This window comes from Erithacus rubecula (assembly GCF_903797595.1).
Source record: "Erithacus rubecula genome assembly, chromosome: 12".
In the NCBI taxonomy this organism is placed as follows: Eukaryota; Metazoa; Chordata; class Aves; order Passeriformes; family Muscicapidae; genus Erithacus; species Erithacus rubecula.
This window is the reverse complement of record NC_136664.1, coordinates 7,719,051-7,746,371: the sequence shown is the minus strand read 5'-3', so window position 1 is coordinate 7,746,371 and position 27,321 is coordinate 7,719,051. Positions and strand designations below refer to the sequence as shown.

Here is a 27,321-nt window from a genome sequence, read left to right as displayed (position 1 = left end):
TTCACTTCCTACAGATGGAGATGCTTGTTCTCCTGGGCATGTCATAGATGTTTTCCAGGGTAACACAGAGCCTTCTGAAAGGCAGGTTTGGGTGCTGCTTGCATTATTCCTGACCCTAGTGCTTTGTTCCCTGTCCCAAGCAGTGCACTGTCCTCTTCTCCAGTAACATTTGGCCATTCATTCTGCAGAAATCAAGGAGGTGGAAAAGCAAACGAGAGGGGACAGATGCCAACAACCGACCCATCAAAGCTGCTGGGAAAGTTATTATCCAAGATATTTCCTGCTTGCTGCCTGTCCACAAGCTGCTGGGAGAGCTCTACATGTGAGTACATGCAGGCTGGCATCCTTTCCCAAATGAAGGTAGCTGTCTTTGGCATTGCTGTGCTTTAATCCTGATATCAGTCAGCATGGATCCATGAATATTTCTCTACCTCTGTTCTTGCCTCATTGCTTTTTTTGGTATCCCTCTGCCTGTGAGAGGAGACGTGTCTCCTGTAAATCTGAAAAGTGTGAGGGAAGAAATTTGTGATGAGGTGTGGTCAACAGAGTTTGAAGTGGTACTTCAGTGTTGTCACTGCAAATGTTACAGGTTCAGATTTTCATCTGCTAAAGAGATAAATTATCAGTAGAAATTATTTTTCAAATCTCATATTAAATGCACAGGCTTAAAAATCTCAGTAAATGCACATTTTCATTTTGTAAAACTATTAATGGCTCATAAAGCTTTTTAATTTCAGAAGTATTTGATATGTTCCCGGTTGGAGTCTTGGTTCTACATATTAGGTCTGTTCTGCAAGTTGTTGTGTGTTAATGGAAAGATTAGAGTTCTGTGGGCATTTTTTGGGTTTTTGTTGGTTTTGGTTTTCTTTTTTTAAACAAAGGGCTTCCTTTTTCCAGACTTTCTAAATCACATGGTTACAGAACCTTTGTTCCTGATTTTTTTTCTTAGCTTTGGTAATACTGGCTGGTCCTTGATGGATTTTCCAATCTATGGACATTCAGGGAAGAATCAGATTTCCTTTCTGAGGAAAGAGAGGGGAAAAACCCTTCTTTTTATGTTATTTTTAATAATATTGTTTTAAAAAACCTGTTGGACCTTTCTTCTTGGGACATCTTGTGTAAACAGCCTGACTCTTTTCCATGTACTGTAAAAACCCCAAGCAGTTGAAGTGTTGGGAAGATTTCTCATGACAGGGAGAAAAGCACATGTGGGCTTCCTCAGCCCACCTTGCCAGCTTGTCAAGGCTTCACACAGTGGGTGTGTTATCCCCCAGCCAGCCTGGTTCTTCCCAGTGTGCCCCCATCTCCCTCTGAGTCAGCCAGAGCTGACTGATGGGCTTGATGGGAACAAGACCATGTAGCCAATGGCACCAACTTTTAGGGACAAGAGTGATTCTGGACTTCGTGATACCCTGGCAGAAGTTTGGTCTGATATCCTCTTGGAAATGGTATTGCTTAGAATCAATCCCAGCTAGTGTGGAGTTGGACTTGATGTGTGGTGTATTAGCAAAAATGAATAGTGGGAGAAGGATGGCAGTGATCCCTGAATAAGAGAAGGATGGGATGGGATCCTGGCCATACAAAGAGGCTCATATTGATCAGGAGGTTCTGGGCTGCTCACTGCTGCCAGAGCCATGTTCCCCCTTCCCCCCATTCCTCCCCACCTTTGTAGGTAATGTGCCAGTCAGAGCTGAGTTACCTCTTTTCTTTTCAGACTGAATGTGAATAACATCCAGGAGACTTGCCAGAAGAATGCTGCCTCAGCCTTGGCGGTGGGGCGGAGGGATCTCGTACAGGTATGCCATGGATCCATGCCTCTTCCTACCATGCTCTGCTACCCTCCAATGGCTTGTGCTGTCACCAGCACCCAAAGGGCCCTGGGAGGGAGTCTCTGGGTGTGAACCAGGCCTGGGGAATGGCTGCCAAGGTACCACCTCGCTGACTCTGGCATTGAGATTTCTTCCCAGGACTGCTCGCAGATTCTTTTATGCCCTTTGCCAAACTGAGTGAAACACATTTTTCAAGGAATTCCTGTAGACAAAGTCAGGAATGCAGCCTGCTTTTGAGTCATCAAATGGAGTAACTATGCACAGAGTTGCCTAGCTGCTGTCAGCATTTTGATCCATAATTTTTTTTGTAGTTATGTAATTGTTCCCATTGTTTGGCATTCTGCTGGCAACTGCAGCTATCCTCTCCCAAGAGAGCCTGGGCCCAGGGGCCCCAAAATGGGGCTGACTGTTTGCCTTCAGCTAAAAATAGAAGAAAAATGTCTATTGTGGCCCACGCTTTTCCCTGTGATTAGTCCATTGCAACAGGCAGAATATTTGACAGGACATGGGACCACCTGAAAGAGATGGGAATTGGCAGTGCCACAGGAGCTGTGCACATCTCCTCAGCATTTGGCTCTTCCTACAGCTGGACAGGCAACATGCATAGGCTTACCTGATCTAAGCAGAAACTGACTCAGCCTGTTGTCTTGCTTCTTGGTGGGTTCTGTAACACCAGCAGAGAGACAGTAGGTCTAGTTCCCCTTCATCTGCTCTTCCTCTTGCAGTCTGGTTTGTTCACATTGGACCAAAGTTTGGGTGGAATGACTTCAGCAAGATTTCTTTGAGATAACTGTTTCTTGCTTGGTTTTCCCCTGTCCTGTGTAACTCCAGCCTGTAGTGCAGCTCTCAGCAGGCTTGAGTTGCAAGTTACAGGTTTGATGTGGTCTGTAGCAGTATAGGAAGTGGCTTCTTTCCTGTTTCCTTTCTGTGCACTCTCTTACTCAGCCCAGTCCTTGTTTCAGTTTCTCTTTGCTCTCTCTGGTTTCATGAGGAGCAGTTTCGGGACTACTTTTTCTGGCTGTTTGTTCTTTATATTTGGAGCATATTTTTTTCTTTATTGTCCATGTTGTCAGTTCTCTGATTTCTGATGTCTTTTTAGCACCATGCTCTTTTTCCTTTCCTCCTCTTTTTCGTGCTAAACTAGGAGCTTTGCTGTTCCCTGGAATATTCTAATAATCCCATTTTTAAAGGAACAACAGAAAAAACAGTCCTGCATCAGTAGTATAGAGACTAACAAGATGGAACCATTTTCAGAGTAGAGGATGATAAATGAAGGGGAAATTTCATGGGAAGTGGTTAAACTTCTCAAGTAAAGACAGTGTCCTGTCTGTGCCAGGCTGCATTAGGAGAATAGTGCTCAGTTACACCACTAATTAAAGGATACTTCTCATGCAAATAATGATTTACCTGTAAACTTTCTGCCACCAGATATCTCTGAACTCAAGAATTCAAATCTAAACCCTTTTGAGGCTTGTGAATAAAAAAATGCACGAATAGACTATAGACTGTCCTGCTTTTGCATTTAACCCAAACACAAAGTGAGTGGGATGGGGTAAGCTTTGGTTTTGTGTTATTCTGTGTTATTTGTGACGCAGAGACTGAAACTGTTCCCTGTCAGGAAAAAAAAAAACCAAAAAAACAACAGCAACAAAAAAAAAACCCCAACAAACCAGACAAGCTCCATTATTATCTGTCTGTCTGTATGTGAATTTGTGCACACCTATGCCCTGGGAGTGTGGTTAATCCTAATTGTAGCTTTGCTGCTTTTCCTTCCTGTCTACCAGGTTTGGTCACTGGCCATGGTAGCCACTGATCTCTGTCTTGGACCGAAGTCTGACCCAGATTTAGAGATACCTTGGGCACAACATCCATTTGGACGTCAATTACTGGAGTCCTTGTACGTGTCTGAGTGCTGGGGAGGGGTTGGGGAATGGTTTCTGAAGCAGAGCCCTCTGTAACTATCTCTGTGTAAGGGGTCATTTCATAGTGGGGCAGTGCTACAGCATGGATTTTTTCCAATCTCAAGCCTGTGATGCATCACAAAGGGAAATTCCAAATGTTTCTGGTATACAGGAGGCAGCCCTTGACCTTCCACCTATCACTCAGGTCTTCCTTGGCCAGCATTGAGCAATAGGCCAGGCACAGGTGGAGCTCTGCTTTCCGTGCCCACAATGCCTGACTTGGAGATTTGGGTTTCCTACTCCCCACCAAACGAGCCTGTTGGTGCCACACCTTTTTTCACTTTCAGATTCCCTGTTGTCACCTAGCTTTGCTGGGAAGTTGTTCCAGTGGTTTCAAAGCCATGTGTCAGCTACAAATGTCTTGCAGGTGGTGCATCAGAAGGGCACATAATTAGTAATTGATATTATTTGTCAATCCATGCTATTTTAGAAGTGTAGGATTTGTGTGCCGTGCTTTCCATACTGCTGCATGACAGCAGTGGGAGCACAGCACAGGTATATTCTTTATCACTCTCAGCCTTCAGAGCAAACTGGAAACTTCCTAGCCTTCTAGAAAACCTGCAGCAGCCTTTTGCCTTGTGATCCAGGTGCAGGATGCTTGCACCCAGAGGGCTTTGTCAAAAAGATGTTGTGGCAGGGAGTGAATCTTATGGCTCCAGCATTACATCAGAGCCCAAGTACTGCTGGATTTCCAGAGCTCCCATCTTTCTCCCATCAGTTGGGGCATGAGCATTTTCAGAAGGAGAACTTGGCTGCTCAAAGCTGTGACAGAATAGCCAACCCAGTCCCTCAATGCATGTCTCCTGTGGGCAGTCATGACACCCAAACCCATGTATGTAACAGGCTTGAAATTAGCTGTCGTGGAGTCTCAATGGTTTTGCCACTGAATTCTGCCCAGTCTCACACTGTGTTTTTGTTTCCCAGGCTGGCTCATTACTCACAGCTCCATGATGTACAGACCCTGGCCATGCTCTGCAGTGTGTTTGAAGCCCAGTCCAGGCTCCAGGGGTGCCCCAACTCTTGTGTCCCCTTTCCTCAGCGTGCCTCCAACCTGGCCTCCCACAGCCGATACGTACGATTGCCATTTCTTTCCCATTTTTGTTGGACATCTTTGAACGTTTCTCTTACAGATGACATGATTTGTTCTGCTTTCCCCCTCAACAGCCCAGCTTTACTTCCTCTGGCTCCTGTTCCAGCATGTCAGATCCTGGAATTGGCACTGGAGGCTGGAGCATAGGTATGAGACCTGGCTAATAAATACAGGAATCTCCTGTCCTTCTGGCCAAGGTTTTAGATGGCTCCTGTGGTGGGGAAAAGAGGGAGTTGGTAATGGCTGTGATTGTAGATGTGCTCTGCCAGAGCAGCTCTGTGGGGTTTGGCCAGTATGGTGTGATTCCGTGGCTGGAAGTGAGCAGGCCTTGCAGTGTCTGTGTCAAGGCTCTTGCACCTTCTGACTTCAGTAGATATTCATTCAATGAGTATCAAAAATGGCCTCAAAATGTCACCAGCTGGGCTAATTTCACAGGGTTTGGGGGAAAAGCAGTGCTGGGTCTTCTTCTCTCACCGGAAAAAACACAGCAGTTGGAAAGACTAGGTTCTTGGTGCCATGAATATCCACAGAGGTTTTTCACTGTGACAGGGGTGACAAAGGGGGGCTCTGGTGTCAGAATTAAAGCTTTTTACAGATTCCTAATGATGCTGGCCTAGGGCAGCATCAGCTCTGTTAGCACAACAGCTGTAACTTTTCAGTGTGATATCAAGGCACGTGTGACATGGGGAAGAGGAGAGCATGGGGGTTGGGGAGTGGATAGTCTTTTGTAGCAGTTATTAGCAGTCATCTCCCTGCCTCCAGGGCAGCACCTTGCATGCAGAGGCCCCTTTACGTAACAGCAGTCCTGGTGATGAGAGTCCTCCCTGTCAAGGAAAGAGGAACCCAGGTCTGCCTAGGAAGGTGTTCCTAAGCAAACTCCATGGGATTGATTGCCTGGTTACTTTTTGTCTAAAGCAGAAGGCAAAAGGGATTCCTCCACATCAGATTTCTCTGCCTGGTGATCCCCATTCACCAAAAATATAGTAGAAGCACTTTACAAGTAGAGGCTGGCACTTAGGTCTCAGAGGTGGGGTGGTGTTTGTTGGAATGCAGAGGGTGGTAGGACAGAGATAGGACTAAAAGGTGGGGGTGTAAACCTGTGGTCTTCCATGCCCCTTCCTGATTCCAGTTTTGAGGGGGGAGATGCACTTACAGCCTCTTGGTGTTTGCAGCAAACAAAGACACGGAGCAGAACTCCACTCCCTGGTGTGAGTCTTCTCCAGATGATTTCCGCTACGGGAACCTGATGTATCCTGATCATCGGGAGCGGGAGAAGGACCAGCATGAGAAAAACAAAAGGTGGGTTATCACCTGCCTCAGGAGTGTCCAGAGATGCCTAACTGATGTCTCAGTCACATGGGACTCGATGGCCAGGTCTCTGTTGGTGCTGTGCAGTATCGCACCTGCCCCTAGACCTTGTCATTTACACAATTACTTGAAGAAGCTTCATCCTGCAGATCAGCACTGCTGGCATTACATGATCCATCCCTAAGAGGCCATGGTGGGGCCCCAAAGGACATGGAGTGTGCACCCTGGAGTGTAGAACAAGTCAAGGCCAGAGCAGTTTGTGTTCAGCAGTGTTTCAGCAACCCTGGGGAAATGCCCCAGCAATGTGAGCTGGTTGCATAGCCACTGCTGGAAACAGGATTGCAGCCAGAGTCTCTGAGAGTCAATCAACTACAAGCCTGTTTGTTCCTCTAGGCTGCTGGATCCTGCCAACACTCAGCAATTTGATGACTTTAAGAAGTGCTATGGAGAAATCCTCTATCGCTGGGGCCTGCGAGAGAAACGGGCTGAGGTTCTGAAGTTTGTCTCATGTCCTCCAGATCCCCACAAGGGAATTGGTGAGTGTCTGCTCCAGCTGCCCAGGCAGAGCCACAGCTCTGCCTCAGGAGCTTAGGAATGTGCAGTCTGAAGGGCCGGATGTGTCATGGACAAAGTTTATCTGAGAGACCCGCCCAAAGGAGTCACAAGGGTTTAAAATTGTTATATAGGTATAATTGAACCTTGGTACAAATGGTTCCACAGCACTAATGATGGCAAACCAATTATTTAATATGAATAAAATATGAAGGGTTTATTTAAATTGATGAATATCATGATAATCATTAGACTAAAAAGGCTTTAATCAGAATTATTTACCACACAGTATAAAATAGTAAAACTAGTAATACAGTACATTGGTTATTAAATAAAATAAATAATATCAAAGCTGGCTTAATAATTATCAGGTAGACACTGATGTCCGCCCGTAGCAAAGACCATGGGCAAATCTCATTCAGCTTTGAGGAGTGACCTTGAGGGGTGTCCCCACCCAAGGTAAGGATCTTCACACACACCTAAGGGAGGTGTGTTAAAATTTTTCACCATTTAAAATTGGAACTGGTCTTTATGGTATGAAGAGATTGACTGTCAGTCACACGATTTTAGATAAAATGTTGTCCTGCCTGCTCAACAGAACGTGGGGTTTTTTTGAGTAAGATGCTATCAGCTCTTTGGTTTCTTCTTTAAACATCTGCCTCTCCCTTCGCTACCACGGCTTTCACATCACTGTTGCTGCCAGCCTTGGTGAGGAAGCATTTGCCATATCTATCTGTGTGATGGGTCTAATTTGGAGTAGTGTGATCAAACTGGTTTCACTATTCTTCAGTACTAAGAACAGCAGGGCCCCCCTGCTTAGCAGGCCCCCCATCACTGATAGCTTTCAAGTAAGGAAAAATCCAAGCTGTTTTACTCCTGCTTAGGCAGAGCATCCTGCTACATTGGTTACTGAAATGTCACTGCAAGTGTGGCATTTTACCTCTGACAGAGGTTAGAATGGGTTTGACTTCTTCACAGTTCTAGCTGGAAGTGAGGCTTGCGGGTGTTGGTTCAAGGGCTTTGTAGACTGTAGCATCTCTTCAAGAAAGCTGGAAAATTCACATACTGCTATGCCAGCAATGCTCAGCTTTGTGCTGAGGAGTGTCCTTTATTCCCTCTGAGATGGCCTGTCTGTATCTCTGATCCTGGCCTAAAGTGTCCTTATGTTAAAATTGCAAGATCTCTAACTAGGTGAGCTAGCCAGCAAATAGGAAAGAGAACTTTTCTCCCAAAATACTTTCAGCGGCATAGATGCCCCGCTTAAGGATGGCTGCCAAATTGTCTTCTTCACAGACCTCTGGGAACAGATGTGCTTGACTGGGGGGAGAAAAATAGGTGAAGGATGCCAGAGAATGCCAGTAGACTGTCCTTGTCACTCAAGACAACTTCTGGGGAGTAACTGGAGTGAAAACAGCTGACTTAACCCACTGCCTTTGCCCCTCCATGGCTGACAGTCATACAGGAGGCATCAGTTGGACTCTGATGAGAAATGGAGGCTATTCTTGCTTGCTTAGTGACACTTCCTAGTGGCAAGAGGTGGATAAGACCAGCAGGAGGCCTTCATTCATCAGTGTCCCCAAAGCTTGAAAGCCAGCCCATGCTTCCAGTAGACAGCTGTAGCCATGAGGGGAATTATTGGAACAGTCAGTGCCTCAATGCTCCGGTTGCCCGTTTCTTTAATCACATACGGAGAACAAACCAAGCTGAAAACACCATCCTCTCTCCCATCCTGGCAGAGCTCTGGGGCAGTTTGGGGGGCTGTGTGCAGGGCTGCTTTGTCCATATTCCCCAGCAGTAACCACCCCGCTGTGCCTGTGTTTCCTGGCAGAGTTTGGCGTGTACTGCAGCCACTGCCGCAGCGAGGTGCGCGGCACCCAGTGCGCCGTCTGCAAGGGCTTCACCTTCCAGTGCGCCATCTGCCACGTGGCCGTGCGCGGCTCCTCCAACTTCTGCCTCACCTGTGGACACGGGGGCCACACCAGCCACATGATGGAGTGGTTTCGCACCCAGGAGGTCTGTCCCACGGGCTGTGGGTGCCACTGCCTGCTCGAGAGCACCTTCTGAGCAGTGGGACAGTGAGTCAGCCTGCAACTGATTGAGTATTTAATTCCCAAGCCATTGAGTCAGCTCTGCTGGAAGAGATCAGCAAGGAGCTGAAGCAGGACGTCCTGGTAATGTGCTGTGGTGATGTTTACAAGTGCTTCCATTACTCCTATGCTTCCCAGGTTGCTTTCAGACCAATTTGAGCAAATTCCCTGTGTCCATTGCTGGCGATGGATACCAGACCAGAAAAATTGCTCTCTCCTGCAGAAGGGTGTGTGAATATTGGTTAGTTTGGGATTAAGTGGTATTTGAAAGCTCCCCTGGAAAGGGCCCACCAGGCAGAGCCAAACTTACTTCAGCAATGTAGAGTCTTTTCCAGGTGCCTCCTTACATGGGCTCAAATTAAGCAAAACAATTGTTTTACACAATTAAAGCAGAAATAATTCTCAAGCAACCGTGAGCTCTAACGGTGAGTTGTAAATGGTGCTTGAAGAGGAAATAGTCCATGGAACTGTGCTGAGAGTTTCTCCTGAAACAGTAGGGTCCTTGTTTTGAATGGCTGTTTACATCGTTTGGATTTCCCCACAAAGCAAGAGAAAGAAATAGCATTTTTCAGGATTGCTTCTTAAATAGATTTCTGCTCACTAGTTAGTACCTGTGAAAAGCCCAGGCAGGCACCCAGGGTCACTGAGATTAATTGCTTCCAGAACTTTTAGTACTGTTAGGCTTTAAGGTATCTCGATCTCCTGCTCTGACTGGGTGATAAAATGCACTTTAACTTGTCTTGTTGGTGACACTTCCTGGTGACTGGGAAAGGCATCTGCCTTTTGAGTTTGAGATCCACAGTGTCTTTCCATAGATGTGGTGTTTTGGAAAGCCTTTGCTTCCTCATTGAGAAAACACAAAGAGGACACTTACTCCATACAGCTCCTTTGGCAGTTGTCTCTAAGCATTATGGGGAGAATTATAGGTAATTTGAGATCTGCTGCTGCTGGAGTGATGAACAGAGAGGCAGCAGGTTCTAGAGAAAAAGGGGTTTGGAAGAATGGTGGGATTTACGGAGGCAAAAGGTTTATGACTTTTCTTACTGTGGAGCACCAAGTGGAGAATGTACTGATGGATCTGCATGTTTGGGGCTGTGCCTGCAGGGCACTCCCAGCTCGGGACACTGCTGGGCAGTGTGTGCACACCTGGAACGTGCAGCCTGTGCCTCTCCAGGGCTGCTTCAGCCTGAGCTTGGGTTTGGGTGAATGTGTGGTCAGGGATGAGCCAGCTGGAGCTACCCCCACTTGTACCAGCACTGATCCCTTCTGCCACGCTTGCCTGCTGAGTGGGGCCACGTGCCATGCCCCTTCCTAACCCCTGTGCTAGCTCAGGCTGTGGGATCCTGCTGTGGAATAAACAGATGATGTATCTTAAACAATTAAAACATTAAAATTATTTTTTTTAAGTGCTGTTCTGATAGAATGTGGTGTTGGTCTGATGGCTCTTCCTCCCAATGGGTGGTGGGTGTTGCACCCACGGCCCTCTCCCTGCACCCCGGAGCGGGGTTGGGTGGTGGCAGAGCCCCACAGTAGCTGAGGGGCTGCTGGGACAATGTGCTGACACCTGCCGCACCAGCCAGGGGACAGAATGGGAACTGCCCGCGGTTGTGAGGCTCCTCTTGGGAAAGCGAAGCCGGGCGGCGTCTGAGCCGCCGGCAAACCCGCGGCCACATCCTGCAGTTCGGGGAGGCCCTGGGCAGCGTCTGTCCCGGGATAACAGGGTGCTCGGGGCGCTGCCCGGCGCCGGGCGGCCGCAGGGACAGAGCCGCGTCCCGCCCTCCGCCTCCCTGCGACAGCCGCTCCGCCTGCAAGGGTTTGCATTAACATGCTCGAGTGCTCCTGCAGCTTGGAAGGGAAAGGAGATTTGTTATTTAAAGGTGACGGACCGACAAATCGTGGTGCTTAGTGTGTTATTACAGTCCATTACGGTCCATCTCTGCAGTATGTGAGTGCCCCTGAGGCGGAGCGCGGCCGGCACTGCAGAGGAGGGCGGAAGAGCCCTTGCCGTGGCTGTGTGTGCTGCCCTGCACAGGTAGGTGGAATTTCTTCCCGGATGCTGCCGGCATTTCTCTCACACCCTGCAGCATGTCTGGTGGTGCCTTTGGGAGCAGCCCTGCTCCATGCAGAAGTGACTTTCGCAAGGAAACACCAACAGCTTATTCCCACCTGCTGCGCAGTGCAGCAGTAAATGGTCAGAAATGGTGGTGCCCCACACCAGCCCCTTCTGTGCTGCCTGTCCCCACACTGGCCTGCTCTTCAGAATAACTTGATAAAGTGCAAAAAGTTGCCCAGTGTGGCCAAATCTCGCTCTGACTTGCAGGCTTTAGAGAAGGGAGTGGAGGCAGGGATTGCTCAGGCAGGGTCTGGGCCAGAGATGCACCAGACCCTCTCTGGGAATGCTGCCCTGGTCAGACCAGGTGAATTGGATAGAGCCTTCAGCTGATGCACGGTGCTCAGGAGTGTGGCCAGTCGTGCTGCAGGGCTGGGGATGTCCAATCCATGGTTTCTGCTGGAGCAAGGGGACATTGGATTAAACTGGCCACTGTGCCAGGCAGGAATGCTCTCTGCACACTGCGTGGGAGGGGTGTCAAACCATTTCCCTCAGGGCATCACTGGTGCCACGGGTTTGCCAGGGCTGCAGGAGTGACTGGACACGGCCAAGGAGAGGAGCTCATCCCAGGCCACCTCCAGCCAGAGAGCCAGCAGCACTCTGAGAGATGCCCACGCCCCCCACACCTGCTTTGGCACCCTTCCCAGGCTGGTGCAGAGGAGGATGCCGAGGGAGGAAGACCTTAGGTCCGACCCTGAGCAGCTGCTTGCCAAAACTTGCTTCAGCTCCCTGCCAAGTGCATCCCAAGGGCTGTTACCTGTGTATCCATTAACTTTCCCAAGGACAGGGCTGGAAGAGGGAGAGAGCTCCCACGACAACCCACGCAGTGCCCTGAAGGCCACTGTCAGCATTTTAAATCCTATTTGTTTTCCTACTGAGGGTGTAACAAGTGTGGTGTGTCTTCCCTATCCCCACTGAGGCTTTCCATGTGCAGAGAAGGAAGTTTAATCCCTGATGATCATGTTTGGCAGAGAAACAAGAAGTGTTTAGCAGAGAGGCAAAACCTTTCCCCATGAATGCAATACCAAGCAGAGTCTGTATTGGTCTCCTCCTCCTTGGCGGCCACAGCTCCATTATCCCAGTATCAGCCCCTCCAGCACTGCAGGGCCTAATTCTGCTCCAAGCCCAGCAGCACATTCCTGCTGTCTCCTGTGTGCCAGCCCCAGCGTCTGTCCGTCTGTCTGGTGGGGAAACCAGTTCAGGAACTGATGAGCCAAAGCCACTTGGCTGCTCTCATTTCAGCCAGGCTCATCAGCAAACCAGCTACACTTCCTGATCCTGCTTGTCCTGGGGCTGGCACGGTGCAGGGACAGGGATGGGGACAGCAGCAGGGACAGGGCATTGGCACAGCCCTCTGCTGCCAGTTTGGTGCTGTTATGCTGGTGTCTGCTGTGCCACCCGTGCTCAGTGCATTCCTGCTCTGCAGGTGACAGTCCCCCTTCTCACAGCAGAGCTGGGGATCGGCTCACCCACTGTGGGGACACCCTTGTGCCTTGCACAGGAGGACAGAGCCCCACCACAGCACCCAGCAGGCAACATGGGCAGATGAAATGTCAGCTCACAAGCGCCTGTCTGGCACATTTGACCACAGTTCTCCATGTGCTTGGGAGAGCATGGCAGCAGGGACCCGCAGGTCACCTGGCAGCTTTGTGGGCTGGCAAAGAGCCACCTCTGCCATAAGCTGTGATTACAAAGGGTGGCCCTTGGCAGTTTGTGGCCCCAAAACCCAAGGTAGGGCTGGGTACACAGGCGAGAGCAGCTGGTGGGGACTGCATGGTGGGGTCACAGGCACATGTCCCCTCCATCTCCTCCAGCACCCCACAAAGGGATAGTGGCCATTGCATGTGCATGCTTGGGGTCTGGGGTCCCTGGTTTGGGATTAAGTGCAGTGGCCTCTGGCTGAGAGCCTCAGCTCATTCAGATCTGCCTCTGCCCAGCACCTTGCCCTCATGCTCATTAAAAAATCCTCAATGTCCATCCAGAAGCCATCCTAATTCCCCAGGGGGCTGTGCAAGATTGAGCTCATCCACAACAACCAGGACTACCTTGGCCATTGAGGAACTCCCTTGGGAGAGTATCCTACTCCAGAACCCTGTTTGGGGTCTCTTAGCAACCTCTCAGGATTCCTCTGGCCCTCCCAACCCCCAACAAATGTTTTTGTCCTCTACCCCAAGGGACTCCCAGTGCACCCCAGGTGCCCTGCTGCAGCCCCAGCCAGGAGCATTCCCTTAATCCTTCTGCTCCTATCAGGGTGCAGAATCAATCTGTTCACCCAAAAAAGGACTTTTTCCCGAGCAGGTGGCAGAGCCCTGCCAGGAGCTGGTGGGAAGGTGGAGCCAATGCTGACCGCCACAGCAGGTTTTGCATCCACCTTGATTAAAGGCCTCAGTGAACGCCTGGCCAGCGCCCCACAGCACCCCAAAGCCAGGGGGCTGAGCTGGTGTGCTGACCCAGCCTTACAGGTGGGGCTGGAGGGGTCCCCATTCCTGGGATGGCAAACCCCACCTTAATCACTGATTGCAGCCCGGTGTGGCCGGCAACACCAGATTTTCTGGCACGTGGCCAGCCCCTGTGGTCGAGGGTGTCACCCCAAAACAGCCCCCATTCACTTCAGAGGGAAATCTTCCCTCTGAAAAATGCATAGGAAACTCCTTTCTTGGCATTCTTTGTTAATTATTTAGCTGTGGTTCTTCGAGGTCTTTGGGGCTGCCTCCTTCCCCCCTGGCTAATTGCAAATTTAATTAAGTACAGAAATATGTCTTCAAACAGCTGGGAAGGGGACGTGGTGCCTGGCAGCAAGTGACACTGGGGTGGGTTGGCCTCTGGGTGACCCCAGAAAGGACCCTGCTCTCCTGGGGCACTCTGAGCCAGGTCTGGGGTGTCCCCTGCCTTGGCCACCGAGCACCTTGGAGGGGGATTGATAACTTGGGAAGGTGATTCTCCCAGGGATACCCTATACCCCCAGGTACCACCCCAGGATGCCCTCCCAGCCTCACACCCCAGGGATGCCCATACTCCAGTTCCACTCGGGGGTACCTCAGTGCCCCCCATAACCCACCCAAGGTTTCCCAGACCCCTATTCCCCTACTCTGACCGTATCTATGTGCCCCTAGGGGAGCACACTCCCCTCCCCTGGGGATGCCATTCGCGCTGTGGGTGCCCCGTGCCCCCTTTTCCCCGTGGGTGCCCCATCCCCACTCTCCCGGGTACCTGCGGAGGGGCGGAGCTCCCCGCCCCGCCGTGCCCCACCCGTGCCCGGTGCCCCAATGCGCGGCGGCGGGGCGGGCCGGGGCGGGGCCGCTCCATATGCATGTATGCAGATGAGCAGGTGCGGGCAGAGCCGAGGCGGGACGGGACGGGACGGGACGGGACTCGGACGGGGAGCGGGACGGGGACCGGCGGCGGGGCCATGGCCACGGCGGGGCCGCGGTCCTTCAGCGCCGCCGAGGTGCGGGCGCGCTGCGCGCAGGGCGCCTGCCTGGTCTCCTGCCGCCGCCGCCTCTACGACCTGAGCGGCTTCGTGCGGCTGCACCCGGGCGGGGAGCAGCTGCTGCGCCGCCGCGCCGGCACCGACGTGAGCGCGGCGCTGGACGGGCCGCCGCACCGGCACTCGGCGAACGCCCGCCGCTGGCTGGAGCAGTACTACGTGGGGGACTTGGAGCAGGTACCGCCGAACCGGGACCGGGCTGGGCACGGGCTCTAGGGGAACCCGGCGGTGTATGCAGTCTCTGTGGGGTGCCTCAGGTGCAGGATGAATAAGGGTTATGGGGTGCCCCAGGTTCGGAACTGGCAGATAGAGAGGCTATAGGGTGACGCAGGTGCTACCGCAGGATGTGCAGGGTCTGTACAGGGTGTCCCAGGTCCTGATCTGGCATGTACAGGGAACAAGGCACCCCAGATCCCAGGGCCAGCTATACAGCGTTTCTATAGGGCCCTCCACGTCCTGGGACTGGGATGTACAGAGATTATAGGGCCTCCTGAGTACTGGATCGAGTTTTAATAGGGTGCTGGGTTTATAGAGCATCTGAAATCCAGAGTGCGTGGAGTCTAAGCTGTGTAGGGCACTCCGGATCCAAACTGTGCAGGGTCTGAGCCATACAGGGTCTGTAGGGCACTCCAAGTCCAGGTGTCCAAGCTGTTCAGGACATAGAGAGCCTGGATAGGCTTTGGGGTGTACATGGCAGGATGTTTCTGGGTGCATGTGGCATATAAGGTGTTTAGTACACCCAGATCTCAGTCTGAGCTGTATGGGACATGATGTGTGTTGGGTCTGAGCAGGACAGGGCCCATAGGATCAGGCTCTGTAGGGTCTGGGATCTACAGGGCATGAGGGGTGAAGGGGACAGAGGGTGTTTGAGGCTCCTGGGATCTTGCATGGGTGGTACCTGAGGTGTGCAGGGTGCCAAGGTCCCATGTGCCTCCTGGCTCCCAGGAGTTCTGTGGGGCCTGAGGTGCAGGGGACACTGAGGCCCAGAGGGTTCCAAGTGCAAAGTACCTACAGAGTTCCATTCCACGGCCACATGCCACCCTGGCCCTATTGGGAAGCAGGGCTGATGGGTGGATCTGGGGTGCCAATGTGGCATGGAGGTGTTTGGGTCTTTGGAGGGGTGCAGGAGACAGAGCTCAGTGTCAGTTTTAGCAGAACTGCATGGCACAGGGTGGACAATGGGGCAGGACACTCTTCCTGGCTCTGTCATCACTCAGCCAGGGACTAAGGTGCTGGGCACTGGGGTTTGCTGAGCCTGCCTCTCCTCCCTGACTGCCTGGTGTGTGGCACGGGTGTTCACGACACAACTCTGTCCCCACGGTGCTAGTCCCGTGCTGTCCAGGCAGAAGGGAAAGTTTCCTGGGGAAGTTCTGCAGCCTCCTGGTGGCTCTGGGCACTCTTCCCCAATTCACAGCCCTCACCAATGGCCAGCACACCGTGGGCAGGATGCTGAGCAGCGGGGCCAGCCCAGCCCCCTTCCCCCTCGCACATCCCGCGGGGTCGGTGACCGCCCGGTCCCTGGGGCTCGTTGTTTGCTCTCGCTGGGTGTCCTCCCCAGGGCGCAGCCTGGCCCCAGCGCCACAGACGGGGCTTTGTTTCAGCTCGGTGCAATGCTGCCTTTTCCCCGGACGGGTCCTGGCGGTGGCACCTCCTCTGTTGGGACACCCGGAGCCGCCGCCTCCTCGCAGGCGTGCCGAGCCCGGCGGGCTGGGGCGAAGGAAGGTACCGGCCGGACGGGTTCCGCGCCGGGGGGAGCTGCCACCATCCCAATGCAAATACATGGCGTGATAACGCCGGGCGCAGATCAGACACTGCCTGCTGCCAGAGAAACCATCCCAGGCGGTGACACATCGGGGAGGGATTAGAGCTGCCTGGTGAGGCCGTGTCCAGCATGCACTGATGTGTGACCTGCTCTGCCCTACTCCCCACCCCACACAAATCCTCTCCGGGGAGAGGCAATGCCTTGGTGGTGCTCGGTTCATGCTTTGGGTGCTTTGGGGCAGATGTAGCCCAAACAGCTCTTTGAAGGAAGTGTTACATCCCCCCAATCTGATTCCACATCTCCACAGCTTTGCCAGTGCCTCTTCTCACCTGTTGGATGTCCCAGGGCTGCATCATCCTTGTGGTGAAGGACTCAGAATGCTGTGGTCCCACAGGCACCCAGCACCCTGTCCTGCTTCCCCCAGGAATTTCCAGGAAAGTTTGGAAAGGGGAAAAAATGTATTAATGAAGGAGAGATAAAGAAGATAAGATCTAGCCTTCGTCCCTCTGGCCTCTCCATGCCCCTTCCTGTGGCTCTCTCCTTCTGCCACAGATTGTTTTTCTGCATCTGTCCTTTTGGCTAAGGACAATTAATCCCTAAACATTTTATCTATGCAAGCAAGACATATAGGGGAGTTCAAAGTGAGTATCAATAATTACCTAAACTAGACAGTGAATTTTAACAGTCTTGCTAGAAGGGAACTGGATCATCTAATTACCCTTCCAGTTTGAGCAATGAGAGACTTTCATCACAGCCTCTTTGGAGTGCATGATGTGGCTGTGAGTCACAATAAATCCTCCATTCTTCTCAGGTTTAGTGTCCTCCTCTTCCCCTTGCCTATATTGCTGCATGTCAGGCTCACCCTGGCTTTGCATCCCAGCCTGAGCACACTTGGACGTAGGCAGGACAGCTGGTGCACCTCTTTGGGGGTGATGTAGCAAGAACTGCCTTTTTATATTGCTACTGTGATTAGGAGTTAAAATCACCTCCTTTTAATAGTCCTGCTGCGCCCAGTGTTTAATGGGCTGACACAGCCTCGTGGGGCTCTGCCAGCCAGAGGCCACAGTCCGTGGTGCTGGATGGTGCCCCCACAAGCAAGAGCCTTGCCTGGGCTCTCTGCACCTCCTGGGTGTCCTCATTCTACATGCCTGCACTTGCACTGCCAAAAGAGCTTGTCCCATGTGGACACCAGCAAACTGAGCCTCAGTGAAGCTGGGGGCTCTGAGCAGTGCAGAGATATGGTAGGACTCCTCTGGGGTTTGGTTCACTGGGCAAATGGGTGGAAAATACCCCTGGGTCCAGACTTTCAGCAGAGCAGCTGGCTGCACCAGGGGGAGGTTTCCAGCTTCTCTGCCTGTGTCCCAAGAATATGGAACCCTGTGCTGGACCACCCCTCTGTCTGTATCTGCTCACATCACAACCAGATTTTGTTCTTTTAATGCCCCAAGCCCTGCTGCAGGACTGCACTGGGGGGCACAGCCAGTGCTCTCCAGCTGGTGCAGGCCCAGTGCTGAGCTCCCAGTGTGACCCAGCAGGGCAGTGGATGCTCCCAGGTGGATGCTGGCTCCCCCAGTCCCTGGATCACGCTGTGCCCTGGCTGTTTGGCCCCGTTGTGTCCCAGCAGCACCGTGCTGGCTCTGCTGCTCACTGACAGTCCCAGTGCCTTGTAGGCGTTGACTTTCCCTTCCTTACATCAGACCCCTTGTTCATTTTCCCTGGCAGGACTTGTTTGCCTGGGGACAGCTCAGATGCATCTTCACCACCCACAGGTTACAGCAGAGCCCAGCTCAGCACAGCCCTTTAGCCTCCTTCCTACCCACCTCTTTGGGGGAGAATGGGCAGAAGCCCCAGCACTGGTTTGGGTCCCATGGGGCTTGATCCCAGCAGGGCCCTGCGTGCTTGGGGCAGGCAGGAACAGGCCACCCTTTGGGGAGCCAGTCGGGACATGCCAGTGTGGTTTGCATCCCGGTTGCGACATGGCTCCTGGTCCTTTCAGTGCCAGCCCCAGGGTGAGCAAGAGGAGAGCCTTCCTCCTGCTCCTCAGCTGAGGAGGAGGAGGGGCAGGAGATGATTCAGGAGCTGGGAGGGAGCTGTCATAGTACAGAGGGCAATGGCATCTCACTGATGTCACCCAGCCCAGGTGCTAGTGGTGGGGTGGAATGTGAGTCCCACAGTCCATCTCCTGACCTGAGAGGACCAGGAAGCCTCCAGCCATGACATGGTGCTCAGGCATCCATGGGCAGGGGAACTGGAGGTGTGTGAACATTTCGGAAAAGGGAGGAGAGGTGCCGGGCATTGCGTCATCCCAGCTTTCTTAAGCATCCTTCCTCCTGCTGGCTAGGTTGTGGTGCAAGTGTGAACGTGGAGAGCACCAGCCCATTTCTCAGGGCATGGATAAGCCGTTTCACTCTCTTAAAGCCAAATTTTCTTCCAAAGCACCTGCAGGACAGAGGCAAAACCATAAATCCATCATGCTTTGCTGGATTTTAAACATCTCACCTGCCCTAAGGTTTTGGAATGTCTGGCTGAAGGACAGAGCATGCAGTGTGGAAAATAGCAGTGGAATCCTCACAGAGATGTGTGGTGGTCCATGGTACATACTGGTGCTTTGCCTGCAGTAAAATTGATGCCAGTGGGATTCCAGCAAGGGGCTGCCTCAGAACTGGGTAATGCACATACTTTACCAGCAGAATGAGGCTTGAAATCCAGCTAGGCTGGGAAATGAGGTGGGAGCAGAGCTTGCAAGGAGTGCCTCTTTCAGCAAACAGAGCCTGAGCCCTGCCTTGGTGTCCCCAACAAGGCACAGAGATAAGTCCTGACATCCTGCCAAGGTGACACTGGTTTGCCTGCATCCCTGCCCTCCTGCAGTATGTCCATCAATAGGGTGGCAGTGCATCCCTCTGGGAGCAGTGAGGAGAGCATCCATTGAGGAGCTGGGAGAAAATCCTTCCTGTCTGAAGGCACAGAGCTGGAAGCCGCGTTGGGCACGGCCGTGCCGCGGCTGCCGGGCCATGCCGTACCCTGCTCCGGGTTAATGGGTAACCCAGGGTGGCAAGGAGGGAGAAAAGGCATGTTTGGCACGTCCTGCACGGGGAGCCAGCCCTGCTGCCGGGGGGCACGGCTGCCTTGGGGTTTGCATGGGCACGCTGCAGCCTCAGCAAGCCCCCCACCAGCGGCACGGCCGGCGCGGAGCTGGCACAGCTGCAGGAAGGAGGCTGGCGCTGGCAGGTGCCAAAGGGTTTGCTGCCAAGCATCAGACAAGGCAGGTTTCTCCTGTTTCTCAGCCTGCCCTGGCAGTGGGACTGCAGCTGGGTCTTCATCCACCACCACTGTACCAGGGCATCCCCATCAATGTGCTCTCCTGAGCTACAACCAAATATTCCACAACCTAATATTCCATAGCCTGTGGCAAAGGCACCCAGCCCGGTGTCACCTTGTGAAGGACACTTTGACTTTTTCCCTGGACAAGGTCCCTCCTTCTGTGCTTTTTCTTGTGCTCACAGCCAGGGTGGTGGCACCAGCTGTACCACACTTCCCAAGTCTGCCAGCCCAGCTTTTTGAGCAGCCAAAAAGCCAAGCTGGGCTTTTGTTGGAGATCAGTGGGGTGGGAGGAGGGAGCAGTAACCCAGCAATGTCCCTCACTTTACTGGCAGTGGCAAGGTGACCTCTGCCATGGCACTGCCCATTTGCAGGGGAAAATGCTGCCCCAGGGCCCAGGGTTTCTGCACTGCCACCCTGAAGCACCTGTGCTGTCCTGGCCATGGGCAGGGCATTCCAAACACTCTTGGGGCTCTTCAGGAGGTTTCCAAGGAGCCCCAAGCCCACGATGCTCAGAGCACAGTCCGAAGGGCAGTGCAGCTCACTGGCAGCTGCTTCCCTTGGGAAACCTGTTCTGCAGGAACTAACTGACTTAAATCCACCAGAATTTCCCCCATATGTTTTTAGCATGCAGGGGCTCACTCTGGCTGTACCCTGAGTGCTACAGCCATCACCATCCCGAGCTGAATCCACCACTGGTGCTTCACCACAGGGTTTTCCTTCTCTTTTCAGAGCCTCTCTGAGGCAGTGGAGGAGAAGGAGGTGGTTGCTGCAGCCCAGACCTCAGAGCAGACAGATCTCTGCTACAGAACAGTGGATGTGGAGAAGGTAAGAGCTCTGGAGTTTCTGTTAGCCAGAGTGCTGCTGGGAAACACCAGATTCCTTCTTCCCTGCTTGAGTCCTGTATTTCTGTGGCCTCTTGGATGGGAGGGATGGCGTGAGGCAGCCAGACTGATCCAGCCACTTCTGCCCTTTCTCCTGGTGTGGATGGCATTGCTCATGCTTTATTGCACAGGTGTGGCCACGCTGGGAGGCTCCCATTGCAGCAGCAAGGGAGAGATGCCTTTCTCTGACAGCAGCTGTGCCCTTGCAGAGGGAAATGCTGCCAAGCCACACCTTGCTTGCTTTTATTTCTTTCTGGCTTTATTTATTTTATTACTTTATTTATTTTATTTTTTCCCTTGCCTTGTAATGAGCAATAAGGGATTCCCCAGCCTGGACAGGGCAATCCCTGTGTGTGCAGGGTCTTCCTGCTCTGCCAGCTCCTTTCTAAGCATGACACAACAGTGGGGATTTGTCCCAAAGGTGCCTTTGGCTGTCCCTGCCCTCCATAGCACCATCACCCCATCTTGCATGGTCCCAGCTGGTTGGTGAGCATGCTTTTATCTTGTAGAAAGCTGGGATTTTTTTAGAGCAGGAGGACATTTTTAACTCTCCAGATTCATATTTTATCACTGAACACCTTTAAAAGAGGATGTGCCATTTCAAACTGATCTTTTTGCTTTAACTTTCCCCCTACCTTCCCAGTGGAGAATGGCTCTGTTCCCATCCCATACACCAGCTGGGGTGGTTTCCCCTCCCATGTGATTGTGTTCATCCCTGTCTGCAGCAGAACTCCCAAAATTCCTACAGCCACCCTGGCTCCTTGCCCTGAGATGCCCCAAATTGAGCCATCCCCACCACTGGCAGCACAACCCCAGGTGCCAGATTGCTGTGCCTGTGCTGTGTGGCACAGGCAGCCCAAGGAGAACTGACAGGCCTGGGGTTTCAGTTCTGGCACAGGGCTAGAACCAAGAATCCATCTTGTCTGGCCAGGCCAGCAGAAACTGTGTCCAGGGATGCTGAGCAGTGGCAGAAGTGGTGCTGCTGGTTGTGCCTCCTTGATTTTGTGCCATGCCAACATGTGTACCTGCACAGGTCCCTTTTTACTCTTGCACCTGAGTTCAGCCAAGCACAGCAGCAGTGCTGGAATCTGTGTTCCCATCCTGTATCCTTGCTCCCCATCCCTTCCCACTTTGCTCCTCACTGGGGTGCCCAAAAGCTGTGGCCTCCCAATGTGTCCTCTGCACAAGGAGAAATGTCCTTGGCTGGGGCAGTGCCATGGCAATGGGATCCATGTGCCACCAGAGGTGTTCTGTTGGGGAATATCACTGCTCACTATCTAATCTTGGAGCTTAAGTGGCAAAGAGCCTCAGTTATCAGGGGCCAGGTCTGGGTACATCCACCTTCACCGTGATCTGCTGGCAGGTACCTGGTGGCACAGGGGTGAGCTAAGTCCCTTCTTTGTGGGCAGATAGGGCTGGTGTGTGTTTGGCCCCTTGTCTGCCCTGTGCTGGTGCTTGTGGGCAGCTAAGGGCACCTTGGAACCAGAAACAACTGCTCTTGGGGCATGGGAAGGGGTTTGCAGCCCAAAATCCTGCAGCAGCAGCTCAGCTTTGTGCCTGGTACTGGGTTGGTTTGTGGGTTCCACAGCACTGCAACCACTGTCTGCTCCCTCAGGACCTGGTAGACTGGCAGAAGCCCTTGCTGTGGCAGGTGGGCTACTTAGGGGAGAAGTATGACGAGTGGGTGCACCAGCCTGTGGATCGGCCCATCCGCCTCTTCCACTCGGATTTCTTTGAGTTCCTCTCCAAGACAGCATGGTGAGCTCGGGGTCTGCACTGTGCCCTGGATGGTGCCTGCCCAGGGAGGGGGGGTGGCTCAGCAACCAGCAGGACACTTCCTCTGACATGTTCTCCTACCCCACAGGTACGTGGTGTTCATGGTATGGACGCCCGTGGTGCTCTATCTCAGCTGGGTCAGCTACACCTCCCTTGCTCAGGGCAACACCAGGCTCTTCTCCTCCTTCACCACAGGTACGAGCAGCAGCAAAGCCTTTGGGCTTCCATTCCTGACTCTGGGTCCAGGGGCAGGACAGCCCTGGGTGGGCTGAGACCTGCATCCCTTCCTCATCCTCCTTCTGTACGTGCTCCCCACAAAGCCACACGCTGGAGCAGCAGATCAGCACCTCTCCTTCGTGGCCACCAGCATGTCCCTGCATGGAGCCACCTGTGCTTGCACCTCCATCCCCTCCTGTCACCTTGGTCCCCCAGAGATCAGCAGAGGCACAGCTGACCTGGACTGTGCTCTGCTCTCTCCTCTGCCCTCCCTCCCTGCCGAGCCCTGGGTGCTGGGGTGTGTTCCAGAGCCGCCCACCCGGGCTGGCTGAACAAACGCGGCTCTGACGCCGCCGGCGCGCACAGTGCGGCGCTTGTTCGCCCGGAGCGCCTGCCCCTGAATCCCCCACTGTCTGCTCCCTGCTCCCCCGGCAATAACAAGCCTGGCCAGGGCAGGCTGCCTTCTTTGTTGTGTATTTTTTTTTTTCTTTTATTCTGGGTTCCCTATTTTTTTTGTAAGGTGCCACGCAGTGCCAGCTGTGCCCGGCTGTGTGGTGGGGAGCGCTTGCTGCACAGGCACCCCCTGCTCCTTGTAGCAAGTTTTGTGGGGTTTTTTTCCTAAAAATAAGCAGGTTTTGGGGGAATCCAAATTTTGCTAGGAAGGACACAGTGCTGGCAGCCAGCCCTGAAAGAAGGAGGTGGCTGAAAAATGTTCTGCGGGGGAAAGTGCCCAACAAATCTATTCTTTTTCCCCAAAAAAATCAACACCAACACCAACAGCACTGTTTTACTGTTACGAGTTCTGCATGTGCAACTAAGGTCCCTCCTGCCTTGTTCTGGTGGGTGAAGCAGATTTGTACTGATGACACAGTCCCTAAAGTACACGTCCAAGCCCCCATTTGCATCTGGAATGTAGGGAGCTCCCCTCGCTGGCTTTCTGAGACAGCAAGAAGCTGACTGTTTCTGCAAATTAATGGGAATCAAAGGAAAATGTGGTTTAGAGCAGTGCTTGGGCAGTTAGCTTCCTAGAGAAGCTCAGGGCAGGAGTTGGGTGAGAGGTGGGAGGGAGAGCTGAGCATCACCCTGATACCAGTGGGAGGATAATGTTGGATAAAAGCACCCGGTCATCACCTGCCCTGCTGACCGCTGCACGTCTCCTTGTGTAGAATACTCCATCCCCGTCCACAAATACTACTTCCCTTTCATCTTCCTCATTGGAATGATCCTGTGGTCCCTGCTAGAGTACCTCATCCATCGCTTTGTCTTCCACATGAAGCCACCTGCCAGTAATTACTATCTCATCACCCTGCATTTCTTGCTGCATGGGCAGCATCACAAGGTGAGTCGCAGCTCCCGCCTCTGCTGGCACCTGCTGGGCTGTGGGAATGGTGGCCTTTGCCCCACTGGAGCCTGTAACTGCGTGGCCTTTGCCCAGGCAGAGCCTGTTGGTGCCTGTTCAGTGGGACTGGTGGCATCCCAAGCGAGGCACTTACCCAATACCAGCTGCAAAATGGCCCTGGAGGAACTGGAGTTAAATTTTTGAGCTGTGTGGTTGGGCAAGGGGGAAGACCAAAAGAGCCATAGGCTCCCTCTAGCTTGGCTGGAGGAAATGGTCCTGTGCACCTGCTAGATAAAGCCACTACCTGCCTGGGCACCTTGGCACACACGGGGGGCTGCTCTCACCACCGGGTACGACTCCGGGGAGGGTTTTTGGTGTTGTCTTCTCCCAGACGGGTTCCCCGGATGCTTGGCAGGGATGTGCTGGGGGAGGTAGGGTGAGCTAGGAGCTGCCTGTCCCACCATCCTCTCTGCTTCCAGTCTCCCTTCGACAGCTCCCGCCTGGTCTTCCCTCCCGTGCCGGCCTCGCTGGTGATCGGCTTCTTCTACGGCGTGCTGCGGCTGCTGCTGCCCGAGGTGCTGGGGCTCTCCGTGTTCGTCGGGGGGCTCTGCGGCTACGTCATCTACGACATGATGCACTATTACCTCCACTACGGCTCTCCCAGGAAGGGCTCCTACCTGTATGGCCTCAAGGCTTACCACGTCAAGCACCACTTTGAGCACCAAAAATCAGGTAGCACCGTGTTCCCCGTGCGCGGGCTGGCAAAGGTCCGGTCTGCCTGCATGTGTGCAGCTGATTGCTCCAAAATGTTTGGGATTTGGGATGAGGAAAGCCAAGCACTGCACTGCTGGGGAAGGGGTGTATTCAGCCCACAGAGAGTATTTCCTGGCTCCCAGGTAGAGGGTGGGGAGTCAGAGCAGTGCAGGGCTGAGAGCAGCAGCCTGCCTCACTGGTGTGCATCAGTGCTGCCTGGAGTGCCAGGGCAGAGCCCAAACCCCCACGGTGCTGGGATGTGGGTGCTTATCCCTGCCCAGGGCAGCATCTCTTCTTGCTGGGAGGCGTTGACAGCTGTAGGGTGAGGCCCTGGGCTTCCCCAGATCCACCTCACACTTTCCCTAGCCCAGTGCTTACTCAGCCTGCCCTTTGCCCAGTTTCCTAGGAGAAAACGCCCCATTCAGATAAGCTATCATCCATGGGGCTTATTGGCATGGCCCTGCCAGCTACTGCTCCCTCTGCTCTTCCTCCTTGTCCTCACTTGCCTTCCTCCCTTCCCAAAGTGTGGACACCTCCCTCTGCAGTTAACACAGAGCCCTTGCAACACCTGGATGATGGTGGTGACGTGGGCTGAACTCTCTCTTCCCTGCCCACAGGTTTTGGCATCAGCACACGCTTCTGGGATTATCCTTTCCGGACACTCATCCCAGAGGAGAGCTTCAAGAAAGAGGACTGACAGCCCCAGCCCAGTGCTCAGCTGCTGGCTCCATACCCTCTGCACTGGGGCTGGTGTCCCTCCCCAGCCCCCAGCGAGGCCAGCTGGTCCCTGCCCCCTTCCTGGGGGCTGTGCCACAGCAGTGACTCCAAAGGGGAGCATCCCTGTGGAGTGCTGTGGTCCAGCTGTGGCCCTGGCAGGGGGATGGGGGGCTGAGGATGCTGAGGAAAGGGGAGGAGGAGGCTGTGGGGTTCCCTGGTGGACTCCTGCCCCTACCTCGCTGCCCTCCTGCTCCAGGCTATGGATGCACGGGCAGATGTGCTGCCTGAAAGATGAAATGCCTGATGCTGCCCTCCCTCCTCTGCCCTGGCACCTTGCCAGAGTCCCTGTCTCTCCTGAGGTGTCCTGTCCCCAGGGCATCAGCTCCCTGCAGTTACCCCTATTGCCTAACTCATGCCAGGGGGATTCCCTGACCTGGGTCCTTCTCCTGGCCTGATCTCAGCACAGGGTTTTCTTGGCCTGCAGCCCTTTTGGGGCGGTTCCACAGCTCTGGATTGTGCCTTTTTCTAACCAGTGCACCCATATCTCTCTGCCAGATTTATCAAGTTCATGGTTTTCATAGACATTGGCTACTTGAAACTCAAACTCCAATGAAAAAAATTACTATGAGATGCCTTTTTTGCTGATCCTGTGATTTTATTTTTTATTATTTTTTCCCTAATGTTTACTGCAGATATTTAAAGGTTTGAAATAAATTTATATGTAAAACTGTAGACACTACAATTGTAAATAAACTGTATATTTTGAAAAATAAAACTTTCTAGAAAGGGTCTGGCAAATGTATCCCCCAGAGCTGCTTACAAAGCTGTTGTCCCACTCTTTGTGTGTCCCTTTCCAGGTGCTGATGGCCCTTGGAGCCACCATTCCTGGCTCCCCTCATGAGCCACGGTGAGATAGGAGAATTGCAGGGGATATTCTCAGCAGATCTGTGTAACTCTGGGGCTCTGGGTAAGCAGAGTGGCTCTGCCACTCACTTCTCTGAAGTTGGGCAACAGCATCACATGCACCCCACAACTTCCCAAAATCAGCCTGGCCCTCTGACGAAGCCATCTGCAAAACTTCCTGCTCTCCCAGCAGAGGTCAAGCCCTGTTTCCAGCCTGCCACAGCCTGCCTCCTTTGGTGCTGGGGGCTCAGGGATGGGGAGAGGACAGGGCTGTGCTCTGCACAGTCTCACTGCACATGCAGGAAGTTCAGCAGGGCACACAGCCCTTGCTACGAGTGTTCCAGTGCCCTGGGCAAACCTTCCCACAGCTGCCAGCACAGCAGAATGGGTTGTGGTGCTCAAAATAGCAGAAGCATCAATACAGGGAGGCACAGCTTCCCCATCCCCTTTTTCCTACCGCACTTCCTGTGGGCAAGTCCTTCTTCCATGAGGCAAAAGGCGGCAGAAGGGCATACAGCCCTTGGGAATGCCCCAGGTAGCTTTCTGGGAACTGGGAGCCGTGCTGGCGTGGGAAGCTGCGTTGCACAACGTCCCTTCCGCTGTGACACCCTTTAAACCCGCGCCCTGCGCTGCCCCCGCCGCCGAGCAGCAGGCGGGGAGCGCCAGGGAACGCGGGGCTTCTCCGGGCAAGCGACGAGACCTTCCTTGGACAGAGCCTGGAGAGGACGGGAGAGGGGCTGCAGCTGCATTTTGGTGCGTTTCCATCTCCAACTGATTGAACCTGGTACCTCTCCCTTAGCGCTGGCTGCATCAGAGGGGCTGCTGCTAATTTCCCTGCAACAGGGGCGGGTTTCTGTCCTTGCTGGGGAGCAGGCACCATCCTTGTGGGGATGCTGAGTGCATAGAAAGAGCTTGATTTAAAATCTTAAGTGGGCAGAACAGAGAAAATGGGGAGAAGCTGAGGATGCTGGGGATGTGAAGATGTGCAAGGCTTTATTAGATGGGTGACCACAGAGAGAGACATTGGGTAGAAATGTAAATAGATCTTTACAGCCAAAACTACAGGGTCTGCAGGCAGGAACCCAGGGTGATGTGGGGCCAAAGCCAGGAATGCTGCCCAGGGGATGCTCCTTGGGTCACTGATGTCCCTGCTCCTCTAGGTGGAAGCTCTCTGGGATGGTTCACTCTAAATTAATGTATATAAATCAAGCCAAAACATCTCTTGCTAA

General features: G+C 53.2%; 2 protein-coding genes across 3 annotated transcripts in view; both read left to right on the top strand.

Moving 5' to 3' along the window:
• WDR59 (WD repeat domain 59) overlaps positions 1–10,233 on the top strand; it is a 48,155-nt gene extending 37,922 nt beyond the window's left edge. For both annotated transcript variants that reach the window (XM_079316164.1, XM_079316165.1), the window contains exons 19-26: positions 189–322; positions 1,715–1,796; positions 3,614–3,726; positions 4,715–4,862; positions 4,955–5,027; positions 6,053–6,179; positions 6,582–6,724; positions 8,569–10,233. In XM_079316164.1, coding sequence (XP_079172290.1) covers positions 189–322; positions 1,715–1,796; positions 3,614–3,726; positions 4,715–4,862; positions 4,955–5,027; positions 6,053–6,179; positions 6,582–6,724; positions 8,569–8,804 — 1,056 coding nt within the window. In that variant the 3' untranslated portion in view covers positions 8,805–10,233. The remainder of the gene's footprint in view (positions 1–188; positions 323–1,714; positions 1,797–3,613; positions 3,727–4,714; positions 4,863–4,954; positions 5,028–6,052; positions 6,180–6,581; positions 6,725–8,568) is intronic.
• Positions 10,234–14,238: 4,005 nt separating this feature from the next.
• FA2H (fatty acid 2-hydroxylase) lies at positions 14,239–25,977 on the top strand. The gene is made up of 7 exons (XM_079316327.1): positions 14,239–14,601; positions 20,237–20,332; positions 22,004–22,146; positions 22,253–22,359; positions 23,547–23,719; positions 24,199–24,451; positions 25,090–25,977. The coding sequence occupies exons 1-7, from the start codon at positions 14,248–14,250 to the stop codon at positions 25,167–25,169; spliced, it is 1,206 nt and encodes a 401-aa protein (XP_079172453.1). The 5' UTR covers positions 14,239–14,247; the 3' UTR covers positions 25,170–25,977.
• The last annotated feature ends 1,344 nt before the right edge of the window (positions 25,978–27,321 follow it).